This window comes from Ceratotherium simum, chromosome 15 (genome assembly GCF_057802395.1).
Source record: "Ceratotherium simum simum isolate JZ-2026a chromosome 15, ASM5780239v1, whole genome shotgun sequence".
NCBI lineage: Eukaryota > Metazoa > Chordata > Mammalia > Perissodactyla > Rhinocerotidae > Ceratotherium > Ceratotherium simum.
In genome coordinates this window covers 25889285-25912789 of record NC_141914.1, presented here as the reverse complement: position 1 = coordinate 25912789, position 23505 = coordinate 25889285, and the positions used below count along the sequence as shown (strand labels likewise).

Here is a 23505-nt window from a genome sequence, read left to right as displayed (position 1 = left end):
AGTTGATTATATGTGTGTGGCTCTGTTTCTGGCATCTCTGTCCTGTTCCACTGGTCTATGTGTCCATCCTTTTGTCAATACCATGCTGTCTTGACCTTAGATAATAAGTCCCCTAATTTTGTTGTTCTTTTTCAAAACTGTTAGGCTAGTTTCCATTGTTTGCCTTTCCATATAAACTTTAGACTCAGCTTGTCGTTTTCCAAAAAAGGCCTTCTGGGCTTTTGACTGAGATTGTACCAAATCTGTAGATCAATTTGGGGAGAAATGACATCTCAACAACATTAACTATTCCAGTCCATGGAAATTATCTCTCTGTCCATTTATTTAGGTCTCTGATTTTCTTTAAGGTTCTTAATACGTGTTGTTAAAAATAAAGGTTGATCTTCTACTTTCTTGTTAGGGTGTTTAGCATATTGCTGTGCGCTTGTGGATAAAATCCACATTTTTCCTGCAAAGAACTTTGCTGGTTTATATTCTGTTGATCATCTCCTAGCCTCTTGCCCCTCCCTTCCACACTCCATGGATTATAATATATTGCTTTGTTTTTTGTGTGTGTGAGGAAGATTAGTGCTGAGCTAGCATCTGTTGCCAGTCCTCCTCTTTTTGCTGAGGAAGATTGGCCCTGGGCTAACATCCATGCCCATCTTCCTCTACTTTATATGGGACACCACCACAGCATGGCCTGACAAGCAGTGCATCAGTCTGCACCCAGGATCCGAACCTGTGAACCCCGGGCTGCAGAAGCAGAGTGCGTGAACTTAACCGCTACACCACTGGGCTGGCCCCTGTATTGCTTTATTTATTTCAAAGTTTTAAACTCTGTATCAAAGTATAACATACATACAGAAAACTATACATAAAAATACTTCTCGATAAATTTTTACAAGTTGGAAATACCAGGTCAAGAAACAGCATTACCAGCCACCCAGAAGCCTCCTTGTGACCTTTTCCAATTATTACTCCCCCCAGTCTTGCCACCAAGGGAACCACTATCTCAACTTCTAACACCACAAATTAGTTTTGTCATGGCTTAGAATTTCATTGCTGTAAGGGACCTTCTAGGTTTCTTATTCTAGGTCCTGAAAATGTGCCCAGCCTCCTCATTATGCCTTTGCTAGTGCCTGGAAAACCCACCTCCCTCTTCTACCTTCTCCCTCATTTCTTTTTCCAGCTTCCTTGAAGAGTCTTCCCCCTCCTTCTAGCTCAGCTTAAGTTTCATCTATCCTGGGAAGTCTTCCCCTCCTCCTCTTCTCAGGTTTCCATTGACATTGTGTGTACCTTCATTAGCACTCTCGTCGTGATGTATGGGAGTTGTGTTTCCATTTGGCTGCAAGCTCCTTGAGGTCTGGAACAAGCTGTTTTGTAGACCCAGTGCCTTTCCTAGGGCCTGGCACACAGTAGGACATCAGTAATTGTATGTTGGATGAATGTTGAGAATCAAGGAAACTGATCCCCCAAAGGTTAAGTTCCTTGCTCACAGTAGGCCTCTTGGCTTTCAGCCCTCACTGGCTTCTCTTCAGACCTTTTTCTCCCACATATTTCTCTGACTTTTTGTGATTTATTTTTTTATTTCCATGCTGCTTTTGGAGCAAGTGAGAAAATATCATAGCTCTTGAAGGCTGTGTGATCCATCATTGTGATGATAAGAAAGAGATACCCTACGCCCTTCATCTGCCAGAAGAGCAATATCTTTTAACCTTAAAGTCCATGAATCCAGTCTCCTGTTTCAGTATCAAGTGTGCATGTGTAGATGACTCTGGGCAATGTTTAAATCCTTCATAATTCACTGTGCCACCAACATATTTTGGGATGCCCTTCTGCTATTAGTAAGAAAGTGACCATCCCAGGTTTGTTGCTCTGTATCAGGGTCTAGGTGCGCCTAATAATAATTACTGGGAGTGTTTGTGTGTAGTGTTGGGGCCACAGTGGCTAAATATGAAAAATAGAGTCCTTCCCTCACAATTCAGGCAGTATTTAGCTGCGCCCTCGACTGAAGAGTGGATGCATTCCGTACAGTGAAACAGGAAAGGGAGAAAAGAACTGATCTGATTGACCTTAAACACCCAGTGGTTCAATTAGTGATTGGAGTGGTCTACATCTACCAGAATAGATGGCAGATTTTACCACATCCTTCAAAGACAGATTGGTCTGTTGGTCATTTGAGCACTCCATTCTGAGCAATTTGTGTCTAACTGGGGACCTGAAGTATTCGCTTACCCCATCCTCTTGGACAAGGCCAGCCAGCCTGAGTGTGTTGTGGGGAGGTTGGGGTTGGGTTAAAGGCTGTTCTGGGTACAAATAATAGGTGAGGCTAAAAGGGGAAGCAGCCCTCAGGTAGAACTGAAAGGAGCAGGGGAGAGTATGATGGTCTGGAGGGGGGTTCCAGGTGTGTGGGCCTCTAGGGGCAAAGCCGTGGAGACTTGTCTCTGTGCATTTAGGCTTCCCCAGTCAGGCTGTGTCTCTTCTGAGCTCTGTGGAATCCCTCCCCAGTGGTTTTATGAGTGCTCTCCAGCTATGCCTACAGGGCAATGCCTCTGATTCAGACCATGCCCTCTGGAGATGGGCCAGTGCCTGTCCGATGCCCCAGGGCAGGCTTGGGCAGCAGCCAGAATGGCTTTGCATGCAGCAAACTTCTGCCCCTCAGGAGAAGATCGGCTGGCGAAAGGATGCTCTGCACTTGCTGGTGTTTACAACCGACGACGTGCCCCACATCGCGCTGGATGGAAAGCTGGGGGGCCTGGTGCAGCCGCACGATGGCCAATGCCACCTGAATGAGGCCAACGAGTACACTGCGTCCAACCAGATGGTGAGGGCCGGGGACCCCAGCGCTGCTCCTGTGACCCTGCCCGTGGTCCGAGTTCTCACCCGGCCTTTGAAAACTTCCTCTGGCCCTCTGCTCACGGACTTTCCAATCCATTCTTGGGAATGGGTTTCTATTCCGTCTTCTCCACCTGGGCTTCCAGAACTCCTCATTAACATAGAACATTTCTCAGGGATTTCTGTAGCTGGTTCATCTTTCTGTCATTGTGCACCTAAACAGGAGTGTTTAGTGGGGGAAAGAGGTGAACTGGGGAGACAGGATAGATCTCAAAGGGGAGAGGTGATCTTGCAGGAGGGCAGGGACTGTGCTTCTGCAGAGATCCAAACTGGAATAGAAATTACAGAGCAAGACCAGCGAAGACAAAACTTCCTGACTTCTAGAAATGGGCTCCCTGAGGTACCGAGTTCCATCAGCGTCAGGAGTGGGGTAGCAGGCATCCTACGTCGAACGGGAGGCCCCTAGGACCTTCCACTCCCAATAGTCTATGACTATGACCATGTCATTGAAAAGAATTTATACAAATTTTCAAATATATATAATAATAGACCAGTGAAATGAACTCCTACATTCCTATCACCCAAACCCAACAATTACCAAGATCTTGTCACACTATGCAATTTTAAAAAAAAATCTATACCTTCTTCCTTCCCAAATCCATTCTGGTGTCTAGCCAGAGAGGAATTTTTTCTAATTTTCTTTGTTGGACAAGCCCATTTTCTCCAGTTTTAAGAGGTGCCCAGTGCCCAAGCCTTCTATATTATCCAAGAATAATGGAGTCTGGAAAAAAGACTCATAACCATAGAACCTGATAACTACAGAACTGATGTGGACCCCCATGCCCATCGTTAGCCCTTAAAGTCCTTCTGGACGTTGTTAAGCTGCCTCTCAGCCTCCTCCCTCCCTCCCTGCTCTGCACCCCCTCCCCTGCCATGGCTCAGCTTTTCGTCCAGAAGTCAGCACCCTCTTCTGCCCATTCTGAGCCGTGAGCAGGACTGACAGGAGCTGTGGGGAACAGTGGCAGGCACAGCCATTGGGCATAGGAAAAGGAAAATAGGGCAAGGAGATGGGGAGGAAAGGTCTTAGGGAAGCGAGGAAAGATAACAGGTGCTGGTGGTAGATGGTAGGATGTGGTGGCTGCTCCTTTCGGAGGCTCCGCACTCTGCCCCATTCCTGCTGAAGGGATGGAGACACAGACCAGGTATGAGAAAGCTCCACTCCTCACTTCTCCATTTGGGGGTGGGAGGATTGAGTATAGTTTGGTAGGTGCCAGAGGGTCCTCTCCTGGGGAGTCTTCTCTACCCATTTCCTCAGTTAGGAGCTGCCCATGGGGCTTGGTTGTTAGGGGCTTTAAGGAGCTGCCAGAGGAAGATGCTTTTCATGGCAAGTGATGAGTCCCTGAGTGCATGTTGGAGGCAGGTGCTAGTATCTCAGCCTGTTAGAAATCTTACAGCCTTGACTTTGCCTTGGCCCTAGGACTATCCATCCCTTGCCTTGCTTGGAGAGAAATTGGCAGAGAACAACATCAACCTCATCTTTGCAGTGACAAAGAACCATTATATGCTCTACAAGGTAAGCCTGGAGGGAGTGAGGGAGGCTGGGGGCCTGATTCTGACTTAAGATGAACAGGAGATTATAATGTGGGGTGAGGAGTGTTGACAGCCCTACTTTGTGGGAGAGGAGATCCCAAGGAGGGGTAGAATGTAGCCCTGTCTTGATCTAGTGGAAAGTAATAGTACTAAGGAAGCTTGTAAGCATTCACCTAGCAGCACATCCCTTTACAAGGAGTTTAAACATACAGTATCTAATTTGATCCCAAGAAAAACTTTGAAAATAGTACAAATTCCCATTTTTCAGATGATGAAATGGAAACACACAGGGGCACACTCTAATAGGGAAGGACAAAATAAGTGAACATGTATAGAGAGGAAACTAAGGCATCTAAGCAGGCTGTATCACTAATTCCAACGTTCCAGAGTTTTTATGCCTTCCCTGCAGGGTATGGGACATCAGTGGGTTAGCCCGGGACAGGAACTCCCAAAGAAAACTGTAAATGTCTTGAGTGAACAGAGCAGACTGTGTGTGCATCTGTTCTGTCAAAGAGACTTTTTCCGGGTCGTCCCACAGACCATCATTATAAATCCCCCTCGTGAGTGTACTCTTCCCACAATCACGGGCAAGTCACATTTTGAACTACAACTCTCCTCGGAGTTGCTCGGGGAGTGCTCACGTGAGCTAAATGAAAAGCCCAGCTCACCTCTGGCATTTTTTGAATTGAGAGGGTATGAGAATTTAATCCCCACCTCTAGAGCAGCCAGTCCTGGTCCCCTCTCCTTCCTGCTCTTAAATATCCACAAAAGAACCTTTGTCTGACTGTGTTTTTCTATTGCTCCTGCCTCAGATTATCGCTGATAAAAATGCCACTTACATCGTCTTGAGTTCTTTATCTTCTCTTAGTCTGAATCGATTTTGGGTGATGAAAACAAGGGAAGAGAATTGATTTTCTTTTTTTGTTTAGTGGAAGATCGCAGGATAAAACATATCCATTTACAAATAACATTTTTAGATGGATCAATTGCACAGACTGTACTGAGTATGCTTCCAGATGCTTCGAGAGGGAGGACATCCCCCTTGGCTTAAGTCATCCTTGCTCGGTACCAAGGACACCTGGCTCAGGGAGGAGCCCACCCAGTCCAAGGCAGGCTGAGGGCAGTAGGTGTTTCTAGATGTTTCTCTCACTTTTATAAGTGGCATTCATTTCTTTAATGAAAGAGGAAAGGCAGCCACTTCAAGGCCACCTACTTTGTCTCCAGACTTCACCCAGAGATACCCAGATGTCCTTGGGAGGGCACTATTCACATCTCAGTTCCCTGTTAGGAAAAGAGGCTGCATTTGAGACCCTCAGAAAAGTTTCTCCTTTCACTCCTGCTGAACAGGTTGGGAGCATCCATGAACTGAACCTGGGAACACCTATGTAGACTAGGGGAGAGAGGGCAAGAAAATCAAGAATTTGTTGACCTTGGAGGATGGAGTTTCAGAGAGTTGTCCATTACATGCCAGAGGGGAGGGGTCTCCAGGAAGGAGCGTGACATACTTTAGGAACAGATCTCATCAGGCCCTTTCCACTCAGGCCTTTGAGAATGGATATCTGCAGCCTACTGCAATGACTGTTCCCTGTTCACGTTCTCCTTGCCTTTCTTTGTGGCATCCTCTCCAATTTATGGTGTGAGAGAGCGGCAGACTAGTGCTAGGGGGCCCTTTGCTGTTCTAGCTCAGTAGACAAGTGTTCAGTCTGACAGTATGGAGGAGCAAAATGGGCTTATCTTTTTCTTTCTTTCTTTCATTTTTTTCAAGAATTTTACAGCCCTGATACCTGGAACAACGGTGGAGATTTTACATGGAGACTCCAAAAATATCATTCAACTGATTATCAATGCGTACAATGTAAGTCATCAGTTTCTTCCCCCACCGCCACCTCCACTCCCTCCCACTGAGGCTCCGGGAGCTGATGTGGACTCAGCAGGGCCTTGCGCTGTGCTGGTGTACTTGGCTCTGCTTCATGTCTCCTGCTTCTTGAGTTTGGCACCTGCCTCCTTCACTCAGGTTTGCGTGGAGAAGGCCATCCTGCCTGATGCATCCCTCTCCCCTCACCTCTGCCATCTTGACTCTCATCATAAGCTGATCCTAGTGAGCAGAGAATGGCCCAGTCAGCTCAGGCCAGCGGCCCCTGGCCGTGCTTGGGCTCTGACTGTGTGATAACCCATGTCTCGTGGGAGCACCTTGCTTGGGCGGGTACAGGTGCTCTCCACCCATCCAGTTGCCTAGGCAATCTTGCCACTGTGTTCCCTTGGCGAGAAGGGAGAGGCATGCATACTGATCTCCCCCACCAGTGGGCAGGATAGTTGAAATTCCCCAGGTTCATGGAGCTCAGCATAGAGCTGCAGACTAACATGGGATAGAAGAATCCAAGAAGAAACAACAACAGGTCTTTTGCCTGTACACTTAGGATCTGATTGTAATCAGGTCCTTTCAGAGCGAGCCTGAGTGGGCCTGTTAAATTCCATGCTGTTGTAACTCATCACGGTAACTTGGTTCTGCTGTAGGAAGTGCAGTGTTTACAGACGTGGTGGAGTCACTTCCACATCCCAAGCCAGTTGTCCCTGATTCCCAAATCTTTCTCCTGCCTCCCCTTGTTTCCCTCAATTCCTAATACCTGAGAAGTACTTGACTCAGACCTACCTTTTCTCAGGAAAATGGCAAGCACTGTGTCTTGTGCTTGGAGGTATGTACCCTCAGCTGTCCCCTCCCTGCTAAGCCCCACAATGGTTGTTGCTTCCAGTGCCCACCCTGCCCTTCGTGAGGCCAGGTAATTCCTGGATTGGAATTCAGAGTACATCTTCCTGTAAAAAACAAAATTATACATAGAGTAAGTATAGTTTAAATAGCACTATTAGTCCTAAACTTATGTAAAATAGACTTTGGTGGGCTAACCTGGGAACCTAACTAACCACTATGGCATCACATGTGTGTGAGAAAAACCGTCTTACTTTCCCCCACCACGACTGATTTACAAATGAGTACTTGGAACTCTGTCTTTCCAGTGTTGACGTTGTCAACCTCCTGAGGCAGCCCTATGTTGAGTTACAAAATACTGCTCAGCTAGAGCAGGAGCCATAGGCAATGCCCTGGCTCTGGGGGAAGCCCGGAGGTTGGGGTATGGCCAGCCCTCCCTTGATCTCCTGGAGCTTCAGTGTCCTCATGGGGGTGAGCTGGGGGGCAGTGAGGATTTGTGGCTGGCTTTCCCTCCCTCTGTCCCACCCCCACCTTCTATTGCAGTTCAAGGTCCTCTTCCTCTGACAAATTCTCCGATTCCTCTCACTCCCAGAACTTCCTGTTGAGAGAAAACAAAGACTTCCTTCTCCTCTCCTACCCCACTCCCCACATGCTAACATCCTTTTTCCTGATCTGTGACCTCTAAATCTTCACCAGAGCCAGTGGCCCCCTCAGAACCCAGAACCCGGTGAGACAGGGTCCAAGCACAGCTCTAACCCGACCGACTTTCCATTTCTCTCTGTCCCTTTACTGCCTCAGCGGTTTGCGATGGATTTCATATGAGTCATGCCCCACATGACTAAGTGTGGGTGTTGACTTTTACCTCCCCTAGAGAGCTGGCAGACCATCTGTGGGACATTCTGAAGGGATTTTGGTTGGAGCACATGTTAACAGATGAAATGGCTGTGGTATTTAGCTAGGCTGAGGAGGGAGCAAAATGGAAAGGGTATGTTTAATTTAGCGTCTTGTAGAATCGAGTCTGTCGTAACAAATTTCGTAGAGTGAAATCTTCAAGTCTGGGCTTTGATTTATAAATTGGTTCTTGCTGCACCAAATTCTTCATTGTGAGAGATCACCAAGTCCTCCCAAGGGAGTTTAGCGGTGTGGAGCTTTGCTGTACCATAGGTGCTGGTGAGAGGTTCCCTTCCACAGCTCAGAGATAGGGCCCAGGGTGCACACACACACACAACACCAGCACTGTGTCACACTGAGAAAGGGGAGGTAGGACTCAGAGAGAAATCACTAGAGTCTCTTTTCAGAGTGGGAAAGAAAAGAATGAGCTGGAAACCACTGGAGTTGCATGTGGAGGGTGACATCAGAGGCCATGGTATATGTTTCTCCTTGTGGAGCACATGTTTCTCTTTTTGTTGTTGCCATAAAGTCTGCTCCCACCCACTCCACAGCTGGCCTGACTTACAGCAATTGCAGATGTGACCTAGCCTGACCGGGTATTCAATAGCCTTTAAACTTCTGACATTCTTGACATTGTCTCCTTGCCCTAGAATGAGGAGTAAGGAATCATCCTCAGGGGCAGATCTGGTAGGAGGTAATTGAATTTCAGGAGTCACATGTAAGTCTTCATGCATATGAACTGCATTGCCTGTGGCTTTGATCTTCTGCTATATCTTGTACTCCATTCGTTCATCCATTCATTCATTCGTCCATTCATTCATTCAACAGCTATATGCTAATGGCTTGATGTATGGCAGGCATCGTGCTGCACCTTGGAAGTAGAATGGTGCACAGAACACAGTCCTGTCCTCCAGGAGCCCAAAGTCTTTTAGGGGAGACTGACCCTTACAACCAGAGTACAACCTACCCACCCACACTTTCCAAAGTCAGAGCTGGTCTCAGAAGAAAGAAGTGAGAATCAGGTGGGTGATTACAGAGAGCATTGCCAGTGGATCAGGGAGGCCTGGTTCTTGTCCTGCCTCTGGCAGCTCAAGGACCATGGATGAGGTCTTTTCTTTGGCCTCAATATCCGTAAAATAAGAGATTTAAACTGAATAATCTCCACGGTTCCTAACCTTGTAACATCCTAAGGGTTTCTGATTCCAGAGACTGTGTGGAGAGCAAGAATACAAACTTCAGGTCAGAACACAGGCTCTGGGGTCTTATGGCCAGAGTAGAACATAGGATTCAGTTTCCATCCGTTATACTTACCGCTTCATTGAATAGGAGTCCCTGTCCCCAGTGTTCTTTGTCCCTCTACCAAATTCTCCGTTAATGCTTCCAGGTGGCAGCTTTGGCAGGTCTTGATGGGGAGGGCTATGCTTCCTCCCAACGTGTTGTTTGTGAGCCACAGGCTCTCATATTTCATTGACTGATCCCAAGTAACTTTTTACACAGCTCCAATATACCTAGCCCTTTTATAATACACTGTTTTGCCTCATCCTCATACTTATTCACAATTAGAAATACGTTTCTTTAATTTACCTTGTCTTTCAAAAATAATTTTAAGTTAGGCCTGAGTCCTTTACCATAGCTGCTGTTACAACATCCATCCTTCCATCCATTCATTCAACAAAAGCTGAGGCTCAGTCCTAGAGAGAAACATAGTATGGCCCTTGGAATTCACAAGTCAGTGGGGAAAAGGGACTTGTAAATAACTAATCACATTCAGCAGGAGATGCTGTGTGTGCTGAGTGGAGCCCTCGCAACCCTCTGCCAGTTGAGGCTGGCACTTACAAGAGGAAGTGGATTTAAGAGAGAGGGTATTTTTAGAGCTATAGAAGCACTTAGACAATTTGTTGCAAAAGGAGAGACTATTTTTTTCAGACAGTATTTTCAACAAGCTGTTAGTTTGTTGGGAAAACTGCATATTTAGCTTATTCAAGTTTAACACTACATGCTCAGCAAAAAGAGAAGAAAGAAAAGAAACCCCATGAGAGCAAGAGGGGATTCTGCCAGCCGTTCTGTTCAGTGCCGTGTTCCCTGGAGTGCACCTGGGAAGAGAGATGGGAGTCCGAAGGGCCGTCGGTTGATCGTGGGGTCCATGTGTCTCTCTGAGTGTGTCCCTCCTGCTATACTGAGTGTATTTAATGTTTAAAAAAAATTTTTTTGTAAGATATGGCCCCTAAATACAAGCCAATTACTTCATTTGGTCTCAATCTCCAAAGTACATCCTCCTCAGAGATTTTCAATGGCAATATTTTAAACTAACAGACATGCAGAAAATTGTATAAACTTTTTACAAACTAAATACACCTGAGTGTCCAGCACTAGGTCAAAAAACATTACTGGCTCCCAGAAGCCCCGATCATGCTCTCTTCCATTGCTATCCCCAGTTTCACCTGTTTTTGAATTTCATATAAATAGAATCATACAGGATATATGCCTTTTGTGTTTGGCTTCTTTAGGGCAGTGTTATATTTGTGAGATTCATCTGTGTCTTGGCATGTAGTCATATTTCATTCATTCTCGTTACTGTATGTTATTCTATGTGAGCACACCATCATTTTAAAAAAAAAATCTGTTCTGCTGTTGATAGGCATTTGGGTTGTTCCAGTTTCTAGCGATTACAGACAGTGTTGCTGTGAACAGTGTGTACAGTATTGTTGTACATTCTTCTGGTCAGTACACATCTCTCTTAGGTATAGTCCTAGACTGAATTGCCAGGTCTAAGGTTGGCCTAAGCGTTAGTAGATACTGCCTAATGGTTCTCTTAAGGGTTGTACCTTCACCTCAGTATGAGGGCCCCAATTGCTCTATGTCCTTTCCAACACTTGGTATTTTCAGTCTTTTATTTTTTCTATTCTGATGGGTAATTTTGGCTTGATTTTTATTTCATTCACTGTCTTGAGAACATAATCCACACATAAGATGATATTCTCTCAGAATGTAGTTTCAAAACTCATGAATAGGGACCTCATCTGATGGGGAATGGGTGTGGATGTGATGAATGATAGGGTGGATTCCGGCAGAAGGTGCCTACTGAACTGATTTCGAAGGATGATAAGGAGATAGTCGGGGGAAGAGAAGAGAGAAGGGCCATTGAGCAAAGGAACATTACTGTAGGCACGTATAAAGGCCCAAAGTCTGGAGAGCACGTGGCAAGATTGTAGGAGCTCTGTGTCTGAGGGTGGGGTGAGAGGTGACTCTGGAGAGGCGAGCAGGGGTGGAGCCTCACCCCTTGAAGTAGGTAAAATTATCATATGGCAGGGGGACCATTATCATCTTCTCTGAGCCCACAGAGCAAGAGCTCAGGCCAGGTCTAGCAAGATGGCGTGTGGGTGTGGAGATAAGGAAAGCGATGAGGGAGGGGCAGCCAGCCAAGCCCACTGGCTCTTGCCTTGGCTTGAGACTCCTGAGTTAGAGGAAGCCACGTGGGCATCAGAGAACCAGTGTACAGAGCATCTTGGCTGCAGCCTTTACTGAGGCGTTCTGCCTTCATCTTCTCTCTCTCTCCAGAGCATCCGGTCTAAGGTGGAGCTGTCGGTCTGGGATCAGCCTGAGGATCTTAATCTCGTCTTTACTGCTACTTGCCAGGATGGCGTATCCTACCCTGGTCAGAGGAAGTGTGAGGGCCTAAAGATCGGGGACACGGTAAGTTCTCACCCCCATTTATACTTGTTAGCCTTGGTTGTCATTCTTTGGCTTCTGATAACTTTTGTGACTTTTTAGCGTTCTTTAGGAGTTTGTATTCTGTCTTCCAACTCAGCATCCTGGGAGACTTCCCTACACCTGCTGTGTGGTGTGTCTTCAGGGTGCCAGGTGGACTTGTTAAAAGCTCCCCTCTATAGACAGCCCTCAGTGCAGTGCCACCTAAGTCTTCCTTGAGTTGACATTGTGCCCTTGGTGTTTTAAACCATTATTATCTTCATTTGACAGGGATGAAATCAGGTGGGAGGGTATGGGTGGAAATCTAAGAGACCTGGCCTTCATTCCTAGTTTTCTAGAGCTTGCTCTGTGCCTTGGATAATCTTACCCTCACCTTTCCCTTCTGTAAAATATGAAGAAAGCCATCTATCTCTTCTGATTTGATGAGATGGAATGGAGAACTCCAGCAATGGATGGCATAGAGGTGCCTTGTCTGGATTAAGTGGATGTAATTAAATGATGGGGAAGAAACACCGTAAAGATGTGTGTACCTGTATACCAAACCAAGGACTTGAGGGAGGGAGGAGGATATATGGGTGATGGGAACGAAGATAAAACAATGACACAGAGGCAGGCAGAGTGGTGATGGAGAGCCATCCACACATCATCTAGAAGTTCCTGCTGCTAGAAGCAGACCATGAGATCCATTCCTTGCTTTGTTGACGGTTTCATTGCTCAGAAAATAGAAAGACAATGAGGGAGAGTTCTTTTCTAGACTTAAAAGAATCTGGTTGGAACCAGAAAAATTATAGGGACCTTAAAAATAGATGACCATATTTTCTGGGCATTCATAAGAACTAATGATGGCCAGGGTGGGTATAAGCAGACTTATACGCTGGTCTCTAGGGAAACAGCTCAAGAAGATGTAGGTGTAGCTACATGGCTGGTCTTCTGGGGCTTTCTCACATTCCGTAATTGATCCTCTCCCTCCTTCCCTTTCACAACTGCCCTTTGCCCGCTTTACAACACACAGGCATAGCTCTCACCCATTCTGAATCTTACTGTGGTGCTTAGCCCCGCCAAAGGGACAATTGAAAATATAGTATCAATGTTGAGCAAGTGAAGGACTCTAATGCCTGGGTAACAAATCTAAGACAGGGGTTTTCAAAGTTTCTTTTGCTTTTTTAAAAAAAAAAGGTGAAAGAAGGCCTAATCATGGTATCAGGTGATAGATCATTAAAAATTAAAAATGATTATTTATGGCATTTAACTCAGAAAGCACTCATAGAAGAAGGTGACGTTGCTGTAACAAAACTCCTTCTATTCCTATCTTCCTATTTATGTGAATAAGGTTTTTTGGAGGGGAGAGGGCTTTAATCTCTACAAATAAAAAATAGGAATGTAATTGATGCTGATCCCTGTCTTATTTAGCAAAAAGTAATATTATTTTACATATACATGAACTATTTGGGGAAAGCCTCATCTCATTAAAGAGGCACTTCCAATAAAATTTTATTTTTAATACTTGTCAAATTTTGCAATATTTTTATGTTCTTTTGATCAATTTAATGATTAATCAATCCAGATGACTTTTTTAAAAAACACAAAAGCCTTAGAGTTACAGGGTTTAAAGAGACGGTTATGAAAAATGGAAGGAGGCAGAAATAACCAGAAAAAAAACTACACGTAAGTGAATTGTGCAGATCTGTGGATGGAATATTTGGTGCAGTGTGTCAGGAAAGCTAAAAAATGAGGTGTGAAAAGCACCCAAACAAGGAATCCTTTACTTGGAGAAATAGCTACAGTGGAACAGAGGTGAGAAAGAGCATGTGTAGCACACACACCAGAAGCCTGGGCTTCAGGAAGGCTCTTCACAATTTCAAATGACATCCTTATGAATAAGACGAATAATGAGAGTTGATGACAGCCAGTTAGGCAGATTTGTAGCTGAGCAAACATGCTTCTAAGAGTGTTGATAATGTTAGCTGGAGGGAAGACTTGACTGAGGGTCCAGATGTCTCTTTCTGTTCGTGTTTACTACTGGCTTGAGCGGAACTCACGGAAGGCCCGCTTATCAAATGTGGGAAGGTCACAGGGATGGAGAAAACAGATTATCTTATAAAACAGGAAAACTAAGATTTTAAAATATTTTTCAAAATTGAGCTGGATTGAAATCATCAGGATTAATATCTTGCATTTAGTTCAGCATATTAACAGAATAGAGGGAACTTGGTTTAATAGTAGTTTGTAAGAAAAGCGTCTGGCAGATTCTAATTCTCAAAGGCTCCATGTGAATAAACAGTGTTGCTTTGAAAAAAAAACATAATGCCAGTCGAGGCTACATTAATAGAAGTATTTTGAAACCTCAGAGGTAATGGTTCCGCTCTTCTGTGTGTGGGTGAGACTGCATCTGGAGTTCTGCATTCAGTTCTTTTTTCTAAAAGGGCGAGTGACAAGCAGCTATCATGATGAATTGTCTAGAAACCCGGAAGATCAGAGGAGCTGGTGTTGGTTGATAATAACAGCATAAAGTTGGAATACTTTTTGGACACAAGAAACTGAAGCCAATTTATGCTGCCTTAAGCGAAAAGGGGAAAATGGTTATAAGAATACAGTCATGTGTCGCTTAACGACTGGGATACGTTCTGTGCCATTAGGCGATTTCGTCATTGTGGAAACTTGATAGAGTGTACTTACACAAACGTAGGTGGTACAGCCTGCTACACACCTAGGCTATATGGTACTAACCTTATGGGACCACTGTCGTTTATGCGATCTGTTGTTGACCGAAACGTCATTATGCAGCATGTGACAGTATTGTTGTCCCTCATGGACCTAAGAGGGAGATGGAGTTAGTATCAAAAAGGACTGGAAACAAAGTAGACAATGAGTCAGGTTTATGTGCCTCACCTTGTTCCCTCATTGCTGCGAGGGATCCTGAGATTTAGGGGTATAGTGACCTGCCCAAGATCATCCAGCTAACAAACGGTGGATTCGCAACTCAAACCAAGATCTTTTCACTCCAAATGGAGTCATCTCAGCAGCCATTGCCTCCTTATCATGGAGGGAAGAACATGAGTTACCATTTCATGGGAATTTATCATGCACCCAGTACTGAGCTAGGGGCTTTACTGCTCCTTCCTCTGCTTGCTGTGGCTGTGTCAGGTAGACATTACATCCCCATTTTATGTGAGAAAAACTAAGGTTCTCACTCTCACAAGAGTTGCCGGAAAACTTGCCAGAAGTCTTGCTGGTGGTGAGCCACAGGCACCAGGAGTCAAATCTGAAACTACTGATGCCAAAGTCTGTGTTTTTTCTCTTATACCTCGTGTGCTTTGGAAGTAAAAGCTTCAGAGAAGCCCAAGGTGGTATCATTGTCACTTGTGTATGGACATTCGGGTGTACAGATTTTGATTTTTGCTTAGGATACCTCAGAATAATAGGAACATTGTCCAGAAGACAGAAAAAGATTTTAAGTGGCATTTTTTCACAGCAGTGAAAAATCTCAGAGATATTTGGATGATTTGTAGAGCATTTGAAACAGAGAAAGAAGATGGTGCTTCTCCTATACCAACCGCCCTTCACAACTCTTCCACAGGGGTGAGCTGGGCACCTCCCTTGGGATCCGACGGGCCGAGGCCCTGTGGAAACAGCAGCGGGCCCGAAGGCAAACCTCCCGTGCTGGCTCCTTGTTTCTCTCACCATTCCAGTGTTGTCCTGCTGTCCAAGGGGCTCAGTCACATAGCCCCTGGCCCCACTGCAAGGGCTGTGGGGTTTTTGTTTTCGGTAGATGAGACAGGCTGGCACAGAGCAGTGGCCGCTCGCCTGTCATAGCCAGACATGATGCTGCTCACAAGGGCCATGCCAGGCCACGAGAAGCGAGCTCTTCGATGGCCCTGAAGGCGATGGGGGACAGAACCGGCTACATAATTTGCAGTGCCAAGTGCAAAATGGAAACATGGGGTCCTTGTTCAAAACTTAAGAATTTCAAGATGACAACAGCAGAGCATTAAACTAAGCAGGGGGTCCCTCTGAGTGTGGGGCCCTGTGTGACTGCACAGGCACACGCCCATGGTGGGGGGAATTGAGGGGCTTTCCCTCAACCCCCTTTTTGCTGAAGAAGTACACTTCCAGCTGGGACCAGTTTTCTTCACCCTGGGCCGGGAAGGCAAACTTTCTGTTCCTCCTCTCAGGCTGAACTTTCTCCAAAGAGTTTACAGTTGGGCTTCGGCAACCAAGCTTGCTGCTGAGTATGTGGGCATTTCCCTCTTGACATTTGTCCCAAGGAGAAAGCTAGTGGAGAAACTATACATGCAAACAGTATACGTGCAATATACATGCAAACGAGTCAACCCCATGGAGGGTGACAGGTACACGGATAAAAGCTGGGCATGGTGCTATGGGAGCCCCAGGAAAGAAGAAGGGCCCCATATTGCAGAGGGCGTGCTGTTTGAGCTGAGGCTCTGAGCATGAATGGGAGTTTTCTAGACATAGAAAGGGAGGGTGGGAAGGTCCCTTTAGTGGGTATAGCATGTGCAGAGCAGCAGGGGAGTCTGGGAGGATACGAAAGAGCATCGCCCTTTTGCACGTGGGAAGCAGCTGAGGGGAGTGGGTTGGGGACTGAGGGGAGGGTGGCTGGAGCTGGGGCTGCAGAGGCAGCCTTGGCCATACTGGGAGGACTTATGTGCCAAGCTAAGGTGTCTGGCTGTTATGTGGCAGGTGGGTTCCATTCTTTAGTGCCACGAGTTGGGAGGGCTGTGAACAAGTCGGGGACTGGCGAGGAGCGTAATCAGGAGTGCAAAGCACAGCAGAAGGGCCTGGGGACTTGCCTGGAGAAGAGGGATTAGGAAAAGCTGATAGGGTGTAGCTGTCATAGGGTACCTCAGGGTCTGGCCTGTGGATGAGGACATGGGCCATGTGTGGGGCAGCCTTGGGACAACTGGGTCAAGTGCCAGCCAGGTGGGTCTCACCTCCTTGTAACTTCAGCTTCCTGCAGGGGTAGTGAGGGGGCAGGCAGAGGCTCTGTGGTCATTTCCAACCAGAGGCCATGGTGCTGTGACTCTCCTGTGTTCTCTGGGTTAAGAGAGCTGTCCAGGCAGGAGGCAGGAGAGATGGCAAGGGGTGAGGGACAAGGTTGTCCTCAAAAGGAAATATTCCTTCAATATAACCTCGAACTCTCAATTCCAGTGAAGTTCTCTTCTTCATTGATTTCAGTTATTTCCCTAATTTTCCTACCCCGGTCCCAACACCAACAAGGGCTGACTGAGTGGTCCTGGCCACTGGGACTCGGTTTTCTCATGAACTGGCTTGACAAATCAGTATGCAAGTGGTTGCCTGTGCAGCGAGCACTAACGCCCAGTACAAAGGACCCAGTGAGCCCCGTCACGGGCTTCCCACGGCGTCCCCCGCTCCTGTCCCCTCCTCTGGGGCTCTGTAGCCCGTGCCCTTGCCCAGGCTTTGTTTCAGTGAGCTCCTAGTGGACTTGGCATCTGCACAGCCCTGGGTTTGGTGGGTTTGGGGTGGGGGCTGGGCAGCCCTTTTGAAAGGGTGGATCAGGCCAGCAGCCCTGCGGGGGAACCGGGAGCATCCCAATGAGGTTTAAATAACAAGACTATCGGGGAGGGAGGGCTGCTATGTCCATGACCTTCCTCTGGAATCTCCGAGTGGGAGAATGGAACGTCTCCAGGAACTGGGGAGCCTTCAGGATCAGCTGGAGTCCACAGTAATCAGGAAAGAGAAGCCTCGTTCCAGCTGCCTGCCAGCCTCCCTGAATCCTTTCCTTTCAGGGAAATGGGCTCTGAAAGGAGAGTAGCAGAACAGATGTACTTGCTGTTCCCGAAGTGCCTTTTATAGCACTCCTGTGCCCAGCAGGAGCTGAGGCCCAGTGGCTGAAATAGACAGAGCAGTTCTCTGCTTATCAGGTGGCCGGCTGCGTGCCCGGCTGTACGGGGCCGACAGCTAGAAATGAAGACGGCCACCGCGACCTGCTCGAGAGCCAGGGCCTCCCTGTGCCCCAGCCAGGCAGGCAGTGCATGAACCTTTCTAAATCCTGGGCGATCGGCTGCCAGCACTGACACAGGGGCTCCCCCAGCCTTTCCGCTTACTGCCCGGCAAACACAGACACGTCGGTGAGACTTGGGAGATTTAATGGCGAGACTTGGGAGGTTTAATTCTCTCTCTATCCCTTGACGTGGGCAGGTTTCCTGGGGGAAGGTTTTCTCACAGACAGGCACTCCCCACAGTCTTTCAATAATTAGATGCCTTTTGGCTCTTCGTCCAGGTTATTCCTTTGTAGTTTATTACATTTCTGACCCCCAGATGCCTTTGGGGAGCAAGGGCTTTTCCAGCAAAGTTGCAGCCCTGGGACATAGTAGCCTTGAGCCAGTCCCGGCTTCTCTCTGAGCCGCAGAAAGGAGGGATGTTCACCTCGGCATTCTTGATGGCCCTGTGGGTGGTGTTAGTCAGGTGCAGCCCACTGCTGCCTTCCCCCGCCCCTGCCATCTACAGGCTCAGGTCACCCCCAGCCTAAGGCAGGAAGATTGGGAGCAGCCTCTGGTGGTCCCCACAGTGATCTAGGCTGCCTCTCCCTCTGGACACTGGATGTCTGCCTCATTCCCCACTTTTAGGAGGTGACGTGCCAAGGAGAGCACAGACCCTGCCCTCACCAGCTGTGTGACAGCACTGAGCTCCCCGACCCCACCAAGTCTGATTTCTCTCTGGTAGATGAGGTGCTTCCTTCTAGGGCATGTAAATGAGATGCTCATGGAAATGCCCAGCACAGTGCCTGGCGCATGTAGGCACTTGGCACCTAGTAACTATTAGTGTTTGTTGTCATTAGGCAGATTTCAGTGCCTGGGTAGGTTCCCATCTTGTTTCCTTACCTCGAGAACCTACCTGTACCTCAGGGCCTTGGAACTTAGTCTTGAACTTGCTTTTGTCAATCTCTCCCTTTGCTTCCTCCCACCCCCCACATAGATGTGGAGGGTGGGGTGGGCTAGTCCCAACTGTCTGCAGCTGACTTGATGTCCTCTGACCCTGGCTCCTGGTCATCGTCCTCAGCTCACCTGTCCAACAGCATCTCCTGTGACGCCCCTTGGCTAGCGCTGACTCCTGGATGTCTGCTGTCAAGTCCCCTAGAGCCGTGGCTTGCTGCCAGGCAGGATCTGTCCAGGCCCTCGAGAGCTTCCTCCTGCTCAGTCTCACATGTCCCCGTCCCCACCCTGGGGTGTCCCTAGATCTCACAGAATCTGAGGGGAGACTTGAGAGAAATTAGTCAAGATCCCAAGGTGATAGAGATCTATAGAACATTTAGAAAAAAGTATTTTCAGTGCTCTCCTAAAATATATATTATTACCTAAAGAGTGCTCAATAAAGCAAGTTATTGATGACTTTTTAAAAATCAGCTTTATTCCAACCCAAATAATGGAATTAATAATAACAATAGCTAAAAGTGGTTCCCAACCCATCCTGAGCTTCAGAATGATCTGAGGAGCCTTTTGAAAAACAGAGACATCTGGGCCGGACATGGTGAGTCAGCGTCTGAAGTGGGCCCAGGCCTCTGTCTGTCCAGGAAGCGCCACCATTCGGGGAGGAGCACTTCAGGATGGCGTGTGGTCAGGGCATGCCAGCTCCCTGTCTGGATTTCCACAGCGCCCTGCTCTCAGGTGGCGCTGGGCGATTTTAACGCACACAGGTCCTTTCTCAGTGGGAGGAGAGGGGTGGGGAGGAGCCTGCTCTACTTCCTGGGAGAATCGCACCGAGCAGTGTACTTGTTTTCCTCGTGTTCCACTGTGTGGGCAGCTAACGGGCATCCTTCCTGCACTGCCACCTGTCAGTAAGGTCCACCTTGCTGCCTGTTTCCAAGGCAACCCATGAGGCGTTAGCAGCACTTCTTTACATGTTTTGTTTAAAAAGTCTGTCTACCTGTGTGTCACGTTTCATCAGTGATGACTCTTCTTTAGAACCTCAGGGCCATGAGCTGATCATGAAAGACGCAGCTGTGGGGACCACTCAGAGGAGAAATTGGGGCAGAGGGAGGCTTCAGGTGTGTCTGTGAGGAGACATGCTCTGGAAGGGACCAGGAGTCATCTCGTCCCTTCTCCAGCAGGTAGAGGAAACCTTTCTACAGAGGGGCCGGCAGTTGCCAGGGCGTGTGGACCCCAGCGCCCCATGAGTTCAGGGAGCACGTAAGCGCAGTGCTCCCAAACACCCAGGGGCCCGGCACAGAAGGCTCTCCCAGTAATATCTGTGGAATGAGTGACTTTCAAAATGGAGATGGGCAGAGGCTAGGATAGAAGTGAAAAGGGGGCAAAAAGAACTGTGTAACCTTGAGTGCGTCTTTTTACCTTTCTGTGGAAGCCCATTCCCTCGAGGTTGTGAGGATTAAGAGAGAGAATGAACTTTAAAGAACCAAGCACGCGGCCTGTCAGATGTTGCCACGCCCAAATGTTCTCTTCCGGTAAAATGAGGGAGCTTGCTGATCTGGGGCCTCTTCCTCCTCTGCCGCGGCAGTGGCTCTCCCTGTGTGTGTGGAGGGGGCTGGATTTAGCCGGGGCCCTCCATCGAGGACCTCGGAGGAGTCAGTCCTTGGGCCGGGCCCCTGGGTGATTGAGAGGCCAACACAGATGCTCTGGAGGCCCTGACTCCACGGCCATGATGTCCCCTCTCTTCTTTCTGCCCAGGCGTCCTTTGAGGTGTCGGTGGAGGCCCGGAGCTGCCCGGACAAACACGCGGAGCACGCGTTCACCCTGCGGCCCGTGGGATTCCGGGACAGCCTGGGGGTGGCGGTCACCTACAACTGCAAGTGCAGCTGCAGCGCGGGGCCGGAGCCCGACAGCGCCAGGTGCAGCGGGAACGGGACTTATGTCTGCGGCCTGTGTGAGTGCAACCCCAGCTACCTGGGCACCAGGTGCGAGTGCCAGGAGGGGGAGAACCAGGGCGGGTACCAGAACCTGTGCCGGGAGGCGGAGGGCAAGCCCCTGTGCAGCGGGCGCGGGCAGTGCAGCTGCAACCAGTGCTCCTGCTTTGAGAGCGAGTTCGGGAAGATCTACGGGCCTTTCTGCGAGTGCGACAATTTCTCCTGCGCCAGGAACAAAGGAGTCCTCTGCTCAGGTAGGTGCCCCGGCAAGCGCTTGTGCTCTCAGCCAGGCCCAGGCCCAGGTGCCCTTAGGCCATCCCCCAAAGCGTGCCTTTTACTCACTAGTATGGTTCTCCTGGGAGAAGAAGAGGGCAAGCCTGGCCCGCTACCAGTGTCAAATACAAAAGCAGGAGAAGGTGCTGCCGTATGATGTGGACTCAGAGTGGGAGGGATCTGCCATGGGTCATCCAGGACTTACCTGCACAGCATTCCTGACAGGTGTGTGTTCAGCCTCTTCTTGATTGCCTCCTGGGACAGGAAGCTCACTGGGGCAGGTAGTGGTTATTTCCTTGTTAGACATCACCTTCACTGCCTGTTGCTGCTCTAACAAGTTACCACAAACTTAGTGGCTTAAAACAACACAAATTTATTCTGTTACAGTTCCGGAAGTCAGAAGTCTGAAATGAATGTTATTTGGCTAAAATCCAGGTGTCGGCAGGGCTGCATTCCTTCTAGAAGCTCTAGGGCAGAGATCCATTTTCTGGCCTTTTCCAGCTTCTAGACGCCATCTGCATTCCTTGGCTTATAGCTCCTTCCTCCATTTTCATTTATTTATTTATTTTATTTTTTGCTGAGGAAGATTCGCCCTGAACTAACATCCACTGCCAATCCTCCTCTTTCTGTATGTGAGCTGCCACTATAGCATGGCCACTGACAGATAAGCTGTATAAGTCCGTGCCTGGGAACCGAACCCCAGGCCGCCGAAGTTGAGTGTGCCAAAATTAACCACTAGGCCACTGGGGCTGGCCCCACTTCCTCCATTTTTAAAGCCAGTTAGTGGAGCATCCCCAGACCTTTCTTTGACTCTGACCTCTGCTTTGTTGTAATACCTCTTTCTTGGACACTCCTTCCTCCCTCTTAGAACAAGCCTTGCGATTACATTGGGCCCACAAGGATAATCCGGGAGAGTCTCCTCCTCTCAAGATCCTTGCCTTAATCACATCTGCAAAGTCCGTTTCACCATGTAAAGTAACACAGACACAGGTTCTCGGGATTAGGCTGTGGACACCTTTGGGGGCCATTATTCTGCCTCCCACAGACATGGTTTGAAAGTTTCTTTTTATTTTGAACAGAAAATTGTTTCGCAGTAACTTCCACCCAATACTTCGCGGTCTAGACTCCCTTTTCCACATGACAACCTGTCAAACCCCTGAAAACTTCTTTATGTTTCTTTATTGTCTTTTCTTATCCAGGCTAGACACCGAGTCTCTTCCTTCTCTGAGGGCTCTGTCTCTGAGGGCTCTGTCATAAGTATGCTTCTCAGAGTCGAGCATGTCACTTGTCCTTCCGGATAACGAGGGCTCAGCCCCGAGTTCAGCTGAACACTTACTTCCCGTGATCCGGACATTCCACTTCCATTAACACATCCTAACAATATGTTCGCATTTCTTTTTCTTTTCTTTTAAACAACCACATTATACTGTTGAGCTTGTTTTTAACTTGACTACCAAAGTTGAAGATTTTTGATTTTTCGAATGAACTATAGCCAAGCCAAGTTTTTATTACGTCATGTTTGAGCACTGAAGTTTTTGAATCCAAGCATAGGACTTGAACATGGATTCCAGTTAAATTACAACTTGGCAGTTCCCATTCTAGGAGTTGCATTCTGATGAGATACTATAAAATCGTGTCTCAAAAGGGTCGTTCCCTCCAACACCATGCCTCCTGCAAATATGGTAAGCAGAACAATTTTAGGCAAGATTGTAATTGCTTCTACTGCTGTGTATTCTGTTGTTTGCAGGGTTCCTTCCTTGAGAATGGTCTTCCAGTTGGGAAATGTTGATTGAAAAGGAACTTAAGAGTGTAGCAGCGAAGATAAAGCACAGACATATGAAGCAAATCAGGACTTAAATGATCTGTATTGTGGGAGGAGTAACTGTCCTTCCAAGGGAGAAACAAGTGGCAAGGGTTGCACAGACGTGGGTTAGCAAGTGAGGCCTCCTGGGGCCAACCGCACAGTGGGACAAGTGTGAATGCACCCATGGGTGCAGTGGGACCAACAGGTTCAAAGCTGGAATTGCTCCAGAAAGTGCAGGACAGACGGATGTCGTGGAAGAGTTAGGATTTGATGTGCTGAGCATGCACCAGGGAGCCACTCTTTCTCTGTCTAAGTGATGATAGATCCAGATTAGCTGGATGGTTCTGTCTGGGTCAGCAGAAACAGTGCTTAGGATCAGACAGACCCACGTCTAAATCCCATCCCGCCACATGCTGCTGCTGTCACTTTGGCACAGAGCTGTTGTGAACAATAAGAGGGTGTGTATAAAGCACCTCGCACATTGCCTGGCACGAAAGGAGGACTCGCTGACCACCGGCTCCTTTATGTGTCAATGCCACACTCCTCTGGGAGCCGCGGCTGCTGCCCAGTGTGCAAGAGGGCCCGGCCTTCCCCCTGTAAATCGCCCCACTTTGCCTAAGGAGTTCCAGCATGGTGGGATAGAGTTTCCATTCTCTTTAGCAGCCACCGTAAAAGCTCCAAGAAACTGACAGTGTCTGTAATTGGCTTTCAGCAGTGGTTTTTTTTTTTTTAATGTATTAGCAAATATTATCACAAAACTGTCCCTCTTTTCCCCTGAAGAACCAGAAATAATCCTCTGATATGTCTTCCTCCAGAAGGCTGCTTGTGTTCATGTTGCCAGGGAGCAAGAGCTTCTAAGTCAGATGACATGTGCCAATTCCA

At 47.8% G+C, this 23505-nt stretch overlaps 1 protein-coding gene across 2 annotated transcripts in view; it reads left to right on the top strand.

Annotated features, from left to right (window-relative positions):
- Window positions 1–23505, top strand: part of ITGB5 (integrin subunit beta 5) — a 106027-nt gene that overhangs the window by 53314 nt on the left and 29208 nt on the right. Inside the window, exons 6-11 of one of the 2 annotated variants that reach the window (XM_087439727.1) lie at window positions 2645–2806; window positions 4295–4390; window positions 6173–6262; window positions 11561–11695; window positions 20371–20800; window positions 20892–21044. In XM_087439727.1, coding sequence (XP_087295853.1) covers window positions 2645–2806; window positions 4295–4390; window positions 6173–6262; window positions 11561–11695; window positions 20371–20800; window positions 20892–21044 — 1066 coding nt within the window. The remainder of the gene's footprint in view (window positions 1–2644; window positions 2807–4294; window positions 4391–6172; window positions 6263–11560; window positions 11696–20370; window positions 20801–20891; window positions 21045–23505) is intronic. The other variant, XM_004424508.3, reaches the window with a different exon arrangement.